Raw genomic sequence first — 18,224 nt, forward strand, 5'->3', positions numbered from 1 at the left:
CACCGCAACAATATGATGCAGTCAGCATGATATTCTAATGACACTCGTTAACCATCATCCATCCATGTGTCATGACTCAAACTGTACTGAGATGGTCATAGACTATCACTCCCTTCTGAGATAAACTTCCATTATTTGATGGGTGTGCTGCCCTTTTATGGTCTCCTCAAGAACTCATCAGCAGGAGGTAAAGGGCTGTGAAGGCAGACACTTCAAATAAACCAAGTCTGAGAAACTGGCCAAATGAAGATGCACACCTGCAAACCAGAGGATAGGACAGACAGTCCTGTCTGAGGGCCACACAGACAGAGTAACTGAAGTAACTACACCTGTGTGTGTGTGTGTGTGTGTGTGTGTGTGTGTGTGTGTGTGTGTGTGTGTGTGTGTGTGTGTGTGTGTGTGTGTGTGTGTGTGTGTGTGTGTGTGTGTGTGTGTGTGTGTGTGTGTGTGTGTGTGTGTGTGTGTGTGTGTGTGTGTGTGTGTGTGTGTGTGTGTGTGTGTGTGTAGCTAATGCGAGTGCATGTGTATCTATGTACAGGAGTAACATCGAACAGTTTTTTGTTGAGGGGGCACTATTTGTATATAATTTGCTTGAGTTCAAATCATGACTTGATAAATAATTATATATTTATATAAATAATGATTATATAAAACAATTAAAATTGTGACTGGAGTTGACAGCCATGAGATCACTTGAAATTGTTATATTAATAATAATATAACATTTTCAACAAAAAAAAAGTTTCACAGGGGAAAAAAAGTTTTGAGATGATGATGACAGAACTTTTGATTGAACTGACTAAATTTAAATGGATTATTTTTAGCCACAGCAATTTACAATAATTGTGCAACCTAATTATCAATTTGTTAACATTATAGACATTAGGTATCATGAACTAACAAGCATTTATTGATGTACAATAGGTTGATGTCAATTCATGTTTGATGATACATTAGTGTTAATTTATTCCCCTTGACATGTAAAAACGTATTAGTATATATAGAATTAGTATGTATTAGTATGTAAATGTGATTTCTATATATACTAATTGATTTTTTTTTACGTCAAGTGGCATAAATTATCATTAATGTATGATCAAACATGAACAATAATATACTTATAAATTAACATTAACCTAGATCAATAAACACTAAAAAAACTCTCTCTGTATATATATACTATATAGATTAGATACACAACTGTGTGTGTGTGCATGTGTGTATATATATATATATATATATATATTAAATTGCATAAAGTTGCATAAAAAACCCATTCAAAAATCTAAGCGTAACTCAATCTGAATGCCTCTGACTATGTCTGTGTGTATTAATTTGTGCAAGTGTGTGTGTGGGGCTAAACCCCAACTCTCCACCTGAGACAGCTCTGTCTGCACAGAGCGTAATGGGCCAGACGGGAGTCAATGAAGTGACAGCTAACACCTCATAAACCTTGAGCTTGAGGGGCTGAGCTGCACTAAGCCTCACTGTAAAACACACGCACAAACAATTAGAAATGCACACATACAAACAAATATGCAAACAAACATTCTTATACACAGACCCATGTACCAATACACAAACTTATAATTATTATTTTACATTCTTGTATGTTGCTGTTTATGGTTTTGCCACCACCTGCGGGTGCTAAGCTACACTGTATGTTCTTGTTATTAAAAATACAGAATAACCATATGATTGTCATTATTCTACCTCAATATAATTCTCACCCACATTCAATACATTCTTATGGAGCAGGTGTGAGCAGCTCAAACTAATGAGGCAGATAGACCATAATAATCCATTTGAATCTAACGCAACATACTCCCACATACATGCTGATAAGATCAGATAGCCTTACATTCGCTGTGTCAAATACAGCTACCCTTACAAGGTAAAGAAAGCCTGTGATGCTTTGAAGATGATCTTGTTTTGGAATAATACAGATTTTGTGACAGCTTTTGGAGGATGTGATCAGAGGTTCCTCAAAGAGGGTAACAGGGCTTTCACAAAAGCCGGAAGCACTCTGAAAATTAATAATAACCCAAGGATGAAAGAGCAAAATTGATCACCCTGATTAAGCGCACCTGCAAGTTATCTGCACGGTGGAACACCATTAGTGGACTTAGGAATTGATCAAAGGGACTTAAAAATTTAAATCATCATTTACTAACCCTCATGACCCATATGACTTACTTTCTTTTGTGGAAAACAAATGGAGATGTTTTGATTAATGTTCACGCTGCTTTTTTCTATGCAATGACAGTGGATGGTGACCAAGGGCTGTCAAGCTCCAAAAAAACATAATAAACAAAAATATAAAAGTGCTATATGTAACCAGTCCTAATTGACCCCTAATTATAGGATTTGGACCAGCGTCTCCGGCGTGGGAGGTGGGTGCGCTAACAAGGACGCTAAAGACTGCAGCCACTAGCTTCAATTGCTAGCGTGCCTCTTGAGGCCAGGGGAGTGAGGTTTACACACACAGCTCTTACTGGACTACGTCTGTTACACTCACCACCCTAACCCTCACTCCCATCCGGGTCACGGCACCAAATGTAACCGGTCCTACTCAACCCGCTCCGAGCGGGATTCGAACCGAGGTTTCCAGTGTGAGCGCTAACAAAAACGCTAAAGACCAATCGTTAGTCGCTATTCAAGGAGAGTGAGGTTTTACACACACAGCTCTTACTGGCCTACGTCTGTTACATATATCCCAAGTCATGTGATAGCTTGAAATTAAAGCTATTCACTAAAAATCTCTATTCACTTTCATTGTATGGAAAGGAGCAGCTTGAACTTTCTGCTGTGAATACTTGTTATCGGGTGGTGAGTAAATGATGACATTTTTTATTTTGTTTTGGGGGACCTATCCATTTAATGATTTCCTGTATCATTCTTTGAACAGTTGGATGAAATCTTTGGATCAACATAGCCATGCTGACACACATTCACACAGAGACAAGTGTATTTATCTGGCTGGCTAGTGGATGGTGGCACAGTGGTTGATTTTCTCATTTTATTGGCCACCGGGGTAGAACAGGCCTATGCTTGTTCAGAGCCAGCCAGCGAGACACAGTCAGCCTAAGCACACAACTGCCTCACTGGAGTCTCTACCAGTGCCAAACACAGAGAGAGAAAAACTCTAACATTGGACAAGATGGTAATAAGGTTGCCCACCACAGAGGAAATAGCTCACAAAATGATTCCGAAATAATTAGGTGAAAGAAAGAAAATTTGGCCCGTTTCATTTTGGTTTAAAGACACTGAAATATGTAATACAGGGCACTAATATAGTCCTTAGGTGTGAAAAATCACAGGTAAGATACATAAATTACCTAAGATTTTAAAAGGAATTTTGAGGATGTGTTACCCAAAATCATATAATTATAGATGCAAATATCATAAAAGGGATCGTTGTATGCTCAGTTCGCCAAAATTTGAAGGAGGAACGACTTCTTGAATTGCGCCCCCTTCCTGCAGTGACCTTCAAAGGTGAAAAAATGCACAAAAAAAGATGGCCATAGCTGCATGAAAACATGTGAAAGAAGCAAAGCAGTCTTTATTGTTAACACAATTTCAACTGCTGAAATTCCCAGAACCTGACATTAGCTAAATCTGTACTGTGTGCCTTTTTTCACGACGAAGGAAAAAACACAAACACTTTGTTATTAATGACAGTCCTCTGACCTTCGTTTAATAGCAATTCTTGGTTTCCACCTGCTGTGGAAGCTGTGGGAGGACTGGGCCACCCAGTCTGAAGAGAGTTTAACACAGACGAGCTCCTGCAGCACAGAAAAACATGACTTCATCTTGAACGTCTAGAAGCCCATTATGGGCTGAAATAGCATCTGTGTTTTGGACGGCATTCGACCATGTATGCTTGGGAATTCGGTTCTTAACTCAAACAGACAGTTTATGTAAGACATTATATGTCAGCATGGCTTTGGCAGATTTTTAATCCTAGAAGCACACTGACTGACAAATGCAATTATATATATTACATGCATTGTTGCGGTTGTAGCAACTTGCAACAAAACCACATATTCCTCTTCCAGTCTTTTCTTCACCGAGCTCCAATCAGAATCAGAATCAATAACTTCTGGGTTAGTTGCATCAAATTGCATCATGAGCAGAACTAAACATATTAAAACCGAAAAGAAATGTGGTTGGTTGCTTTACATGGCAAAAATAAGCTGCAGTGTAATACACTTTATTCTGAAAAAAGTATGTGAGACTACTTTAATGAATGAAAAAGTTAAATAAAACTTTTCATAGCAAGAATTTGACCTTACTGATACAGAATACTGATAGAGCATTTGTGTGTCTGTGGCTTGTCTAAGGAGCCCGTTCAAATCTTTCTCTGCCCATTTTAACCCAAACAAAAGCAACAAACCATCACCCTATAAAATTTCACTCTGAGAAAGGCCACAGAACAAGGCATAATTCAAGAAACCAATGGGAAAACGGCCACCAGGCAACCAATTCAACACAACATCCTTAACCCCATCCCACTAACATGCCCTGAGCTTGTTGCTCCACTAATGCTGCATTGTTCAGCTCATTAAGTAGCTAAAGGCTAATTAGACAGCTAACGAGTGGAGGGTAGCAGTGCAAGAGCAGGGATTTCTGCCACACTGTGTTGTCTTGGAGGCAGTAAAACCATGAAGTCTGAGATACAAGAGACTGACAAGTCACTGATGCAGCAAAGGTGAGAAAACCAAATAAGGCATTTTTCACCATTACGGTACATGTTTGTCTCTGATAACTTTATTTAAAATAAAATAAAATATATAGATATCATATCTAGATTATACTTATATTGTTATATAATATATAAGATTTTATTAAATGTTATAAGATTCGTTTTTATAAACTATTATTTAACATAAAATTATTTAATTGTTTTACCAATTAAAATCTTAAAACAGCAATGCAATTTTTGACAAAAAAATGTAAAACTCATAAATAGCAGAAGGATAATATTTAGCTGTTGTTCCATATTTTGGTTCCTTAAAACTTTCACATCCAGGAAATTACATTATTTTACATTTTTCTACAGCATTATGGGAAGATATGGGGGATTTTTTTTTTCCAGTTTTCTCAGATCTTACAATTATTTATTGCATTGACTACACTCATCAGGGTCAAGTAATAGACAAATGGTGAAACAAATATAATATATAAATATTTATAGACAATAAAAATTTGCAAAATAAACAATGAATAGCATTTTTTTTATGTTACATATTTTGTATATTTAATGTTGATGTTTAATGTTTATTGTAAACAACCTCATATAATGTGAAAACCTCATTTAAAATATATAGAATACGAATAGTATAGCTTATAGTATTTAGTTTGATTATATAACTGGCCTTTTGCTGAAAATTTTTTTTTTCTCTTTTTAGGAATTTTTTTAGGAATTTATGTCCTACTATGTTGTATACGTTGTATAGCCTACGTTTTTTTTTTTTTTTTTTTTGTGGCATTATAATGTACTTTTAATCTAAAGTAATGTATTCTCCTTTGTCCCATTTTATAAATTGTCCCGCCTGTCTATCTTTCTAAAGAGTAGTCAACGGGTGACATTACTTCAGGTCATGGCCAGACAGCATCTCTGCCTTGTTCACCTAGCCAAGGATAACCAAACATACAGAGCCTTCACACAGCCCTGAGTAAATACAATAGCCGATGCTCCTCATCTGCCCAGCCTGCCAAAGTCATTCTCTGGGTGTGTACGTGTATGTGCTCATCTCATCCTTCCCCCATCAATACCCCAGCAATCCCACGAGCCAATACTCCGTGTCTGCTAGCACAGAGGAACAAAGGCCACTGCCAGCTGAGCTGATATAGATCCACAGGTCTCTGTTCTTATTCAATCAGGTCATGAAACAGATCAGCAGTAAGGGCACTTTGAGCTAAAAGTTCAATCTCTCATCTCATTTGCTCAGGACGCAGCTATCGATGCCCTCTTAACATCTGCAAATGAGGCTAAATTCTCCTGAATGTCTGCCTGAATGCCTACGGTACAAAGGATAACATAACTTGACTTTCAAATACATTTCAGATTAAGTGTAATCAACACAAAACACGTTTAAGGAAGAAGAAAAAACACAGATATGCTCTGGAGGGTGTGATGGCCTTTTGATTGCGCTAACTCGTGGGAATTGTTGAGTCATAATGATACTGAAGCTTTTAATGCCACAGTGCTTGTGTGGTCCCATGGGCTAATTAGGCCAATTAGCATACTAATTGCCACATGCAAATTAGGGGCATCTTAAGCAACAGAAGCTGAAGAACACTGAGGCTTATGGACAGCAGCCATCTTTCAGGTTAATTCCCTGTCCACTCTGTGACATAGCCCCTCGTTAGTACCGCAGTAAAAAACATAAGAGGCACATAAAACATTATATACTGCTTGACTGTTGTTTTCTTACCAATTAGCAAAGGAGTGATTTATGGTTATGACACAATCCCCAATGGATTTTAAACTACGTTTCCCCAGGCTCTTTCACGCTCCCATGCAAATACACACATATACCAGGGTGCACAGGGGTCAGTGATGAAATAAGACTTTGTAAACCAGTGAATCAAATATTTGATGTTATGAAAACTTTGAAATCAGAGCCAATGTTTCAGAATGCTGAGATGGATTCTGAAAGGCATGCACTGTTATTGATAATAAAAATAGTGCATTACCTGTTGTTAATAAATAAAACTTTTGATTTTCAAAATATATTAATTAACGTTGAAATTAACATCAAGATTAATAAATGCTGTAGAAGTATTGTTCATTGTTAGTTCAGTTTAATTAAAGTTAACAAATGAAACTGTATTGTAAATTAAGTGTTACATTAATTTACTAGTGTTTTTCAATATGATTATGGAAAAGATAATGTAAATATAAAAATGGGGAAATGGGCATGCACAATTAAGTATCCAATATTGGCAGACTTTGGAAAAACAATCTCTAATATCAGCAAATAACCAATATAGTAACAATAAATCACGTATTTCTACTTTTTGGATGTCCAATCAAAGTAACTGGAAAAATATGAGCTATATGAACACTGCATTCTTCTATTATATTAGAAATTCTTACAAACCCTGCATGCTATATATTAAAGCAGCATTGTTTTATGTGAAACCAATTCACTCATTACACACACAAGGAAAGTGCCATGTGTCATCTTTTCGCAATATCGCCTAACCTCTGAAGCATAGCTCAAGAGTGCTTTGCGGTGAGCCAGCTGTGTGTTTAGTGTGACTTGTGTAAAAAAGACTGAATAGCCATTTGGATATTATTACAAACATCAGCCAAGCATCAGTCACTAATGACAGCTCCAGATGTAAGAGGCCCTACAGGTGGACTGAGTTTCAAGGGTCATTCACAGAAACAACACTGTGCCCAAATCGGTGCTCTCTAAAGACCTCTGTACACAGAAACATGTCCGTCATGAACATATCTAAAGTTCAATATCAATCAAGTCATTTTTAAACAGTCATGTTTCAATTGCTGCCTTAATGCAAGGCTCTGCACATGCTCTTAAACTGAACGGCGTACACATTTAAGAGATATACAGAGAGACAGATAACACAGAGCGGTTGCCCGAGAGGTAGATGTCAAGCCATCGTCTGCCTGTTGTCTTTGACTCTGTCGGCCCTCTGTAATGACTATTTAAACCCACATTCTGCCCTTTCTGCCCTCTGCATTTGCTTGACTGATTTGTGGGCTCATGGGACTCGAGATGTGCTGTTTTGTCCTGAGCCAGCAATCGACAATCTTTGCTTCCCTCGCTCCCTCCCCACCTTGGCCTGCCCCATATGCTTCCAGTCTTCCTCCTGTCGGTCTTTGATGTGAGATCAGAGAGGGCCGCTTTGGCACACACAATGCTGGTCACTCAGGTGCAGTGTCAATGTACTTCAGAGCTGTCTATTGCCTAAATAAGTCCAAACTGCTCTTAAACAGCATTTAATTAAGATTTTCTCTAGCCACACCACTGGATTATAGCAAAAACACGGGCTGTTAACTCTTTCCCCGATAGCGAAGTTGCCAGCCAGCAGCAGCATTTTTTAATAATCATGGCCCGCAGAATATTTAGTTGTAATGCCTGAACACACATTATATCAAAAGAAATAAGAGAGCCTATGCTTTAAAAAAAATTCTAGCTTCATGCTTTCTTCTTTATCAACACTTAAATTTGGGTAAGTTTCAATAAAAAAGCAATATTTAAAAAAAAGGTGGGAATTTTTTTCTTTCTTAAAGACTACATCCAGATTGGATTCAGAATGATGATCAAAACATTGAGTCCATTATCACCCCCAAAGCTTGCACAGTCCTATACCTCTTTGTGGGTTCAACATTTCATTCATTCAAAACTTCATTCAGTTTTGATTAATATGCCGATGAGATGAATGTGTTATGATCAGGTTAGCTTACATGTGCGTAAGCAATGCTTCTATCGCTTATTTCTGCTTCTTCTTAACTTGTTTTTAGATCCAGAGAATCTGTACTCTTTCAGATATTGCATTATAGCATCTTTATTACATTATAATGTCCTTGCATTCAAAAACAGATGGAAATAAAACAAACAATATATTGACTTGTAATGTCAATATATTGAATATAATATATATTGACTTCATCTGCTGCAATAATGTAATGTCTTATAATTACTTTGGGTTTGTTTTAGCAAATAATGATGTATGCAATTATGCAACTTGATTAATTAATAAGCATGTTATTTAATTAAATCTAATGCATTCCAAATAAAAATGCAATAGGATTTGCATAGGATTACTTAAAAAAGTGGAAAGGTGAAGAAATTAGTTTATAATGGCGGCAGAAAGCTGTTATCGTAGCTCTGACTGAGCCTCCGGGGCTAAAGCCCCTATTTTATTTGTCTCACGTTCCCAATAACACATAAAAGCCCTGGGTGGAGTAGCGCTGCTTTAACAAGAGCCCCAAGAGTCTGTGAAGCTCTTAGACGACAAGCATACTGATCCTGCCAGTAATAGGCCTACAACTCCCTTGTTTGGCATGTTAATGAATCTGATCTGCAGTCAACAGCCAAAACAAAAAGAGATTTTTTTTATGCTAGGTTATGCTTAAAAGGGTACGACTATTATCTCTAAATGATAGAATATTTGCGGTAAGGTGTTTGTCTAAGTTGCCAATGAAGAACATAATTAGTCTCCTATTCTTAAGCAACAGTCTTGATGTATTCACGTTTAATAGCGGAATTGCAGCACAAGCACAAAAGTTTGCACATCTGGTTACAGTTTGAACATCCGAAACATAGCAATTGAAACATATTAGGCATTCATAAACCCTGAAACTGAACTGAATGTAAGAGTTATTGAGTTAAATATTTTAATTATCAAATGAACCTTACATCACCAGAAAAAGAAATACAATAACTAAACAGCGACTGAGAAATAACTGAGCTGCGCTGATTGGAGTTAGTTTGAAGACTGCTGTGATGTACAGTATGGGTGGTACACAGACCTCCCCTCTCTTTCACATTCCTTCCATCCGGAGAAGATGAATTAGGAAGAAAACAAGAGAAGAACATCAAGCCCCCCGACCAGGATGAAAGCTCTCCCACTTAAGAGAATATTAGGAGAGTAAACTACTTTAGCAGCGGGAGGTGAAATATCAAATTAGCCTCGTTTAACATCAAACAGAATAAGTGAAAGTAAATGGCTACTTTTTTTTTTATAAGATATATCACCTGCAAAAATAAATTCCACATTTGTATACATCATCATGTAATTATAATATGATATAATATAATATAATATAATATAATTTAATATAATTTAATATAATATAATATAGGATTTTTTTTTTGCATTACCTATTGGCCAAAATATATCTTTGTATATTCTCTTCAGAACCAAACTAAATATCAAAATGCTGCAAACCTCTAACTTTAAGGACAGAAAGAGGATGAGAGGAACATTGAGCAGATCAATACAACACTGTGGCCGCTGGACAAAATCTCCAGATTTATGATCTCTATGGCAGCCAGTTGAATACAGTCCATCTGCAGTTCTCACAATGAGCCACCTTTTATAGCACCTGCCAGCTGTAGCTCATACATATGCTCTTTTTGTCCCTTACAGGCACCCTTAATTAGGCCGCCCAATCACTTTGCTTCATAAGGGCAGTACTGCCATAGAGACAAGAATCAACTTCTCTTGGCACTCTCGGGGAATAGAAGGCAAAGCAGTGATAACATTTTAGGGTCTGGGCAGATTTATAATGTTACCCTCCCCTACCATTCAGGTTTGATCATGGGGATTAGAGATAGAACCTGCTGTGTGATAAGAAACAAAAGACTTAATATTTACAATGGCAAATTCAATTCACCACCCCAGGCAATAAAGTCAACCCACAACAGGGTAAGGTGATGTACACCTTCACCTTGGCCGTAGATTAGTTGGCTGCTTATTACGGCTCATCTGTACTAATAAGCAGCAATAAACAGGGCGTTTTTCTGGTTATAAATTATTCCAGTCAGTGGCACTGCCACTGTCCCACTGATAAGCTTTATATCTTCTGACTTTTGTTTGCCTCTGTCTCTCTCTGTGAATGAGGTGATCCATGTAATTTCCAACATCAATGAAAACCAGACAGCTTACAGCAGTCTCTGGCACAGAGAGAATACACGACAAATAGCTTAAATGATAAAACTGTCATTCTGACTGTGAATCACCAAATCACTAAACTGCCAGAATGGTCCAAACAACCAATTAGAAATGAAATTCCAAACACTGACAGCTCTGTCTCCCATGGTTTCCTGGGAAAACCCTCCAAAGTTTAACATATTATGGAATGGCACTCATGCATTTCAAATTGGGAAATTTAACTTAAAGGCCATCTTGTTTAATTTAGAACAATTGCCACAGAGCTCAGATGTGTTTCTATCTGTTCTACACATTCGCAGATTGCACGTCTAAGGGGCAAATTCACCCAGTCTGACTGGACCAGATCAACCCATAACTTCAACACATGTTCAACTTTGAGGTAATTGATAGCAAGAACGTGAAACTCACTTTGTCAAGCTTATAATACTAAAGGTTTCAGCTAAAAGCCTGCTGATGACTTTGAGAGTTATTGACACAATATATGATCCCAAACTAAACCGGAACATACTGCCATACCGAAAACCTGATGTTTGCCACCATCAATGAAGATTTTTCTCTTGAGACAGACAAACAGATGGATGGATGATGGATGGGTGGATGGGTAGGTAGGTAAGGATGGATAGATAGATAGATAGATAGATAGATAGATAGATAGATAGATAGATAGATAGATAGATAGATAGATAGATAGATAGATAGATAGATAGATAGATAGATAGATAGATAGATAGATAGATAGATAGATAGATAGATAGAGAGATAGATAGATAGATAGATAGATAGATAGATAGATAGATAGATAGATAGATAGATAGATAGATAGAGAATGGAATTAATGTAGAAAAGTATTGTGGAAACCCAGGTACATCTAAATTTAAACAGTGAGAAGCTACTTGCATTTACATTCTGAGTCTGACAATGCAAATTTCACAAGTACACTGTCTGAGAGAGTTTATGCCAAGCACACACTGCCTAAGCCCAGAAAGCAGCAGGGCACAAGGCATTTACCCACACTTACTGTTACTCTTTCTTTCTCATCAGCTCTTGACCAAAAAAATTTAAAATGCCTCCCGAAGGAAAATAAACATGATTCGGCCCAGTGAAGACATCTGTCCTTTGAAAAGAATATAAAAGATCTAACTGTTTAAACAGCTGTGAGGATACTCTGTCCTTTTGAAATTTTTTGAGAGACAAGCACTGAAATAACACAGTGCTTGGAGTCATGGCTCAAGGGTCAGATATCAGACAAATGACAAATCTCTTTCTGATGACACAACAGCATGTGTGTGAGGTTGTGTACAGGTTATCAGGCCACGTGAATCTAAACTCTGATTTACAGTTCATGAACCTAAATTAGTTCTCAAGAATAACACAAACGTAATAATTATGTTAGAATTTTTTTTTTTAAACATAATTTTTTTTTTGTATCGTAATGAAAAAAAATCATTATATATATATATATATATATATATATATATATACATTTATTTTATTATTTTATAATATTATAAAATATTATAACATTTTATATATATATATATATATAATATTTCAAAAAATTTGCTGAAAGGAAAATGTGGCCAATAGGCGACTGCGTGTGTACACATACACAACCAAGTCTAATTTAGTGTATTGAGGTGTATGGATATGCATCCTATCCTCTGTCAAACGTATGTGGGTAACCCACTTCTAGATGAGGCAAAAACTTTTCTAAAAGAACCTTGATGTGGTGCTCTTTTTCCCAACAATATCTCTTCTACCTGTCAAAGTCAGTCATTATTTTTCCTATTGACATTCATTTCTGATAGTGTGTCTCATCAGCCACCTCTGTCGTGTCTTTCATGTTGCAGGTTCTACCCCTCCGCCCCCATGAGGAGTTCTGATGTCCTACGAATTTAAGCTCGAGCGTCTTTTTTTCCCCGTCCCGCCGCGCCACACGAACGTGGGGTCCTTCGCCTCGGCGGCCAATTACAGAGCAAGGTAATGAGCAGCCACGTTCTCCTTACAGCCCAGATTGACACTCTCTCCCACTCATTTGTCAACAAATCAGGATGGATGGCGTGGGGGCGATATTGAGCCGGAGGTGTCGCACTCAGAGACGCGCTTGCCGAGCAGCATCTCCTGCTCGTTATCATTGACAAGTTGTCTAGAGCTGAGAGATTTGCGAATCCTTCGCCTTTGTCATCTCAAGATCATTTGTTCGTGATTCGGTACTTATTCCATGCATAGCCTAACGGTTATAGCCTACTAGGTTAGACTAGACCTACTTTTGGCATTTGTCTGTGGACTGCATGGGACTTATATAACAAAATCAGGAGCTGTAAGTCATACTTAACACATAGAAACAAAACTTAGTTTTATGACAGTCTTGCTTGCATGAAATATTTGCAGATCTTTGTGTCCTCTCAGGCTGATCTGTATTAACCTGTATATTGTTTACACATTCCTATAGCACCAATAATTATTATTATTATTATTTTTAAAAGTACATGCCAAAGATGTGGAACAGTGGGACATATGCTCAGGATATATAAGGGCTCTTGGCTTTGTCCCAATCCCATTCTCCCCTTCCGTTCTCACCTTTGCTTTTCTTATCTGCACTCTACTGTCCTATAAGAATAAAAGCAAAAAGACCCCCAAATTTATAAAAATAAAGAATGTTTTATTTTATATAATATTTAAATAATTATATATAATGCATTTATTATAATATAATATGTATAATGATATATAGTTATTACATAATATATACTACATATTATTAATTATATATTAAAATACATGTTTTTTTGCAACATTAATAATAATAATAAAGTTTTCTCCTTTTTGGGGGGGGGGGGGGGGGGGGGGGGCTTTTTGCATATGTATATATATATTGTGTGTGATACTTACTTGGTTCTTTGTGCTCCTCTGGGCCAGACGAACCCTCCGCCAGCAGCCCAGACAAGCCAAAGAGCTTCTTCCCAGCATCCTCAGATACCTTCAGGGCATTTGGAGAACCAGTAGGGACACGAGCACAAAAGTCAAAATCTTTTCCCTCTACATCTGTGTAGCGGAGGTGGGGTGATGCCTCTGGATCCATACAGCCCTTCATGCGCTTGGCAGGGAGGAAGGCAGACTGGTATACCCCTGCATCACGCTCCTCAGGTGGGGAGGAGAACGGTCGGAAGGCCCCCACTGCTCCATGGTTGAGCATACCCAGTGGGGAGCAGTCAAGATTGGGTGGGGCAAACTGTGGGTGAAGGTGAAGCAGAGGGGTGGGAAAGTCTCGAGTGGGAAAGCCTCCTTGCCGGTGGTACATGGAGGCGAAGGTGTATGAGCCGCTGGAAAACGGGAGGTGCATGTCCTTTTCCAAAGTGACTGGCACTCCAAATGGCCGATGGGGCTGGCAGGGTACAGAGGCATCTCGTCCAGCCTCGGCTGTTGATGCCAGGACCATGAGGGCAGGGGAGGTCAGAGGATTGGGCATGTAGGAGGAGTTCTCTATCTTAAAGGCAGTCCGATGGAGGTCCATTTGAGCAGTGGAGTGTCTACCCAAACTCAGTGTAATGTGATGAAGAGGCCTGAAGGGCACTGGACACAATGCTTATAGACTTGAGCCTTACAGACCAGTCATTCTCTGACAGAAAGCTGTTGGGAAAAAAAGTCAGTATTATGATCCTAAAAAACAACTTCAAGTGGTTGAAAGAAAAACAGTTATTTAAGAAACAGGCAAAAGGCAGAAATGTAAAACTTCCTTAAAGTCTATATTTCAGAGCATTTTTCTTTCTTTCTTTTTAAAGACGTGACTGAGACAGTAACACTAAAGTTGCTAGAATAATTAGACTAAGAATGAGTCCTTAAAGAAATGCCTATAGGGTACAGGTCGGAGGCATATTATTGTGTGAACTTAAACAAAGAGATGTTATTAAAATAAGTAGTCTATCCATTATTATTGCCTTAATGTTAAAAGGTAAACAAAAATTGGGCTAAATAATGCAAAATAAATGATCTTGGTAAAAATACATTTTCAGAAAAATCACTAGGCTACATATAAAGTGTATAGTGTATTAGAACTGCCCTTCTACGTTAATTAACACGTATCAATTAAAAATAGTCTGTGCTGTTCACAAAGAAAAAATGTCACGTAGGTTTTTATTCGTAAACTTCCGATTTAACTCATTATTTATTTGTCAATTCCACTTTATAGATTAATGATGATTAGTGAACTTTCCGGATTGCTAATTTTAAAGGAATAAAATAAAATAAAAACACTAGAACTTATTAGTAATTTAACAGTCCTTTAAAAACCGAATAGGCCTAATTTCTTTTAAAGACCGAGCTACTTATTTACGATCTCGGTCATTTGGAAATAATTGCGTATTCAAAGACAACAATAATACCCCGTAATAATAATAATATTAATAATAATAATAAAACAAATATAAAATAATAAAAAAAAAAACGTATGAATATTGAGATAAAGTTCATTCAAATGTGAATTAATTAAACAGATGGACGATTGTTTTTATAATAGAAAAAAAACTAATAAAAAACTCATTTTTATAACAGTTCGCATAAGTTGTGAGTGATTTTCTTCAAGACAGTGAACTAAGCGTTTAAATATTGCTTTTAAGACTTGATGTTGAGACTCAAATCTGCTTTTAACTCAATTCGATCTAAAGGGGGGAAAAAAGGCCTATTTCCTTTCAGTTTCTGCCAGATGTTACATTTATGTTCAAAGTTTAAGTGCAATTTTCTATTTTAATGCTTTATAACTTGTTCGGGTCACAGGTGTTGTTCAGTTCAATGAAAGATGTAATTTATGCAGCGGAATGAGATATCTCTCGCAAAAAACGTACTCAAAAGTAAAACTTTCCTCGAACACCGCCTAATAAATTTGATGCATCTTACAATTAAAGTTTCAGTGAACTCTGGTTAATAATAAAGTTAATGCTTAGCATACAACAACAACAAACTGTGATTGATCCTTATTAAACAAAAAATCTAGAATAACACAACAAGAACACTTGCAAAAACATATAATGTCCCCCACATATCACATTAGTAAAATATAACAAAGAAAGACTCATTATAATACTCACAATGTAGTCAAGCATCTCTTAATCATCAACTGTTGTTTTATCCAAGCTCGAGTTCAGATGATGTCAGTCAGGAGAGTTTGCAGACGACTGAAAGAAAAAAGCGCGAAAAGACCGTTATAAGTTTTTTTCTTTTCTTTCGCTTTTTGAGAACAATAGTGGAGGTGTAAAGAGTTGAGCTGTGTTGCGCGTGCGACCGCTGTGATATAGATTATGCAGATGCGCGTGATGTGTCAACATCCGATCCGCGCGCACTTCTGTTAATGCGCGTGAGCCCCTCACTGTACCGCCACGCGCTCGCTCTCTCTCTCTCTCTCTCCCTCTCTCCACTCAGCCCGTCCCGCTCTGTTAACTTTAAATTTATCATCTTCCACCTCCCTGTCCGACTTGGATATTTTGTCAAATGTAGATCTCCATTCTGCGCCTCTACAGTGGATGATGTCAGTTCATCTGAGACATAAATTTGGACACCAAAAAATGCAATGCCTCAAACATAGGCTACATTTTTTCTATCTGTATTAGTACGGACTCGATACGCTACCACGGGTGTCCATCTGCTGGTTAAACATCATATAGCACTTTTAGTGTTAGGGTCATTCAATTCACTTAATCTGACATCCTTCACACAAAGTAAACAGTGTAAGCGTAACTGTGGCACAAATATAAAGCGGTGACAAAACGTGGCCTGTTAACGGTAAGACTGCAATTATATTATTTTAAGAGATGCTAACACGCTGTGCTCTTTGGCCTCAGAACAAATGACCCAAAGCCACCCAGACTGGTCAGAATCTGATCTGACATGATGTCCACAAGAATCAAGCATGCAAACCAGTGCAAATAAGACACACAAACAGCAAGCCAAATTATTATAAAAAAAAAAAATGTCCCTTCTATCAAAAGTTCAATTGTTGAAAGAACAATTTTAAAACTGTCCTGTATCACTTCTGTTTTGGATAACATTCTCATTTACATTATGCATTATAAATATTATAATACTTTATTATTATACAGCAACAATATATATAATTTGGTTAATGTAAACATGTAAAAAAAAGTTTGACTTTTTAAAATAAAAACAAACACATTTATTGAAGATATTGGCCATTGATAAACTGTTTGTATAGAGAGGGAAGATAAAATAAAGTTACTCTCTCATAAACAACTAAGGTATTAGCTGGAGTAAATTAAATCACAGTTTAATAGAGGTTCCAGACTCGCTAATTATGACTTCCAAGATCATTAACAAAGTCTTTTAAGTCTCTTGCTTCATAATCCGAGTCCTAAAATGAAAATAAACGAATAAATCAGTGTGCTAGAAGGCACGTTTTTGAATATTGAGTCAAACTCTTTCTTTTTGAAATTCATTTATTCAGTGGTGAATCAAATTAGTTCAGTTAATTCTGCAAAGCCATGAACCTAATTGGAGTTTAATTGCTGTTTTTAAGTTTTTGGGACAAGCGAGAGAGCAGTGTGGGTAAAGATGCATCATATAATATCATGCATTGACAAAAAGCTTTATATCAATATTCAATTTTGGGAGGAGTTACATATGAAATGTTATTTTCTTTTGTCATATGTGTGTGTGTGTGTGTGTGTGTGTGTGTGTGTGTGTGTGTGTGTGTGTGTGTGTGTGTGTGTGTGTGTGTGTGTGCTTTATGAGGACAAATTTGTATAATGACATGGGTATTACACTGGAATTACAACGTAAACAAGGTTTATGAGAACATTTCCTGAGTCCTCAATTAAAAAAACGTAAAAAACATACGAAACAATGTTTTCTGTGATGGGTAGGTAGGTTTAGGGGTAGGGTTAGTGTAGGGGGATATAATATACAGTTTGTACAGTATGAAAATCAATACGCATATGGAATGTCCTCAATGATAGGTGCACCAACGTATGTGTGTATATATAATGAGAAAGACTCAGGATGGAGAACTGTAGTGAGTGTCAAACTGATGAGCTGTCTGCACTGCCTCACCATCTGTGCATATGTGTGTGTGTGAACTGAAGAACTCCCAAAACAGGCAGAAGGCTTGAGTGTGACAAGGAATACAGCGAGACGCATTATGGTGTCCATCATTGATCGCTTCCTCCCAGGAGTCTTGGCGCCTGCTGCAGGAAACAAAAGGTTAAAATATGATACTCCCCTGTTCTCTCCCTCTCAGTGTCCCATCAGCACCTCTGTTTACAAATTCACAGCACATTCTCTTTCACTCAGAGTATCCCGCCACCACATTTCCATGACAGGATCGAAACAATATGTTAAAGGTTCTTCATGGAAGCATATTCCAATAAAGAACATTTATTTTTAAGGGTGTATTTTCTAAACATGCATAAGGGTTTCTAAAAAAAAAAGGACAAAGACGCAGCAAAAAAAAAAAAAAAAGGACGCAGCAAATCCTCATGTCTTTTTGGTCAAGGAAAACAGTCCGGGTGCACAGAGCTTAGGGGGCTGATCAGGAGTGTATGGGCTGTGAAGTGACTAAC

At 37.3% G+C, this 18,224-nt stretch overlaps 1 protein-coding gene across 1 annotated transcript in view; it reads right to left on the reverse strand.

The window, feature by feature from the left end:
- Positions 1 to 15,990, reverse strand: part of rnf220b (ring finger protein 220b) — a 33,507-nt gene extending 17,517 nt beyond the window's left edge. Inside the window, exons 1-2 of the mRNA XM_082188489.1 lie at positions 15,741 to 15,990; positions 13,549 to 14,286 (exon numbers count right to left, since the gene is read on the reverse strand). Of these exons, the coding sequence (XP_082044615.1) occupies positions 13,549 to 14,170 (622 nt within the window). The 5' untranslated portion in view covers positions 14,171 to 14,286; positions 15,741 to 15,990. The remainder of the gene's footprint in view (positions 1 to 13,548; positions 14,287 to 15,740) is intronic.
- Positions 15,991 to 18,224: the final 2,234 nt, after the last annotated feature.

This window comes from Leuciscus leuciscus (genome assembly GCF_965113295.1).
Source record: "Leuciscus leuciscus genome assembly, chromosome: 13".
NCBI lineage: Eukaryota > Metazoa > Chordata > Actinopteri > Cypriniformes > Leuciscidae > Leuciscus > Leuciscus leuciscus.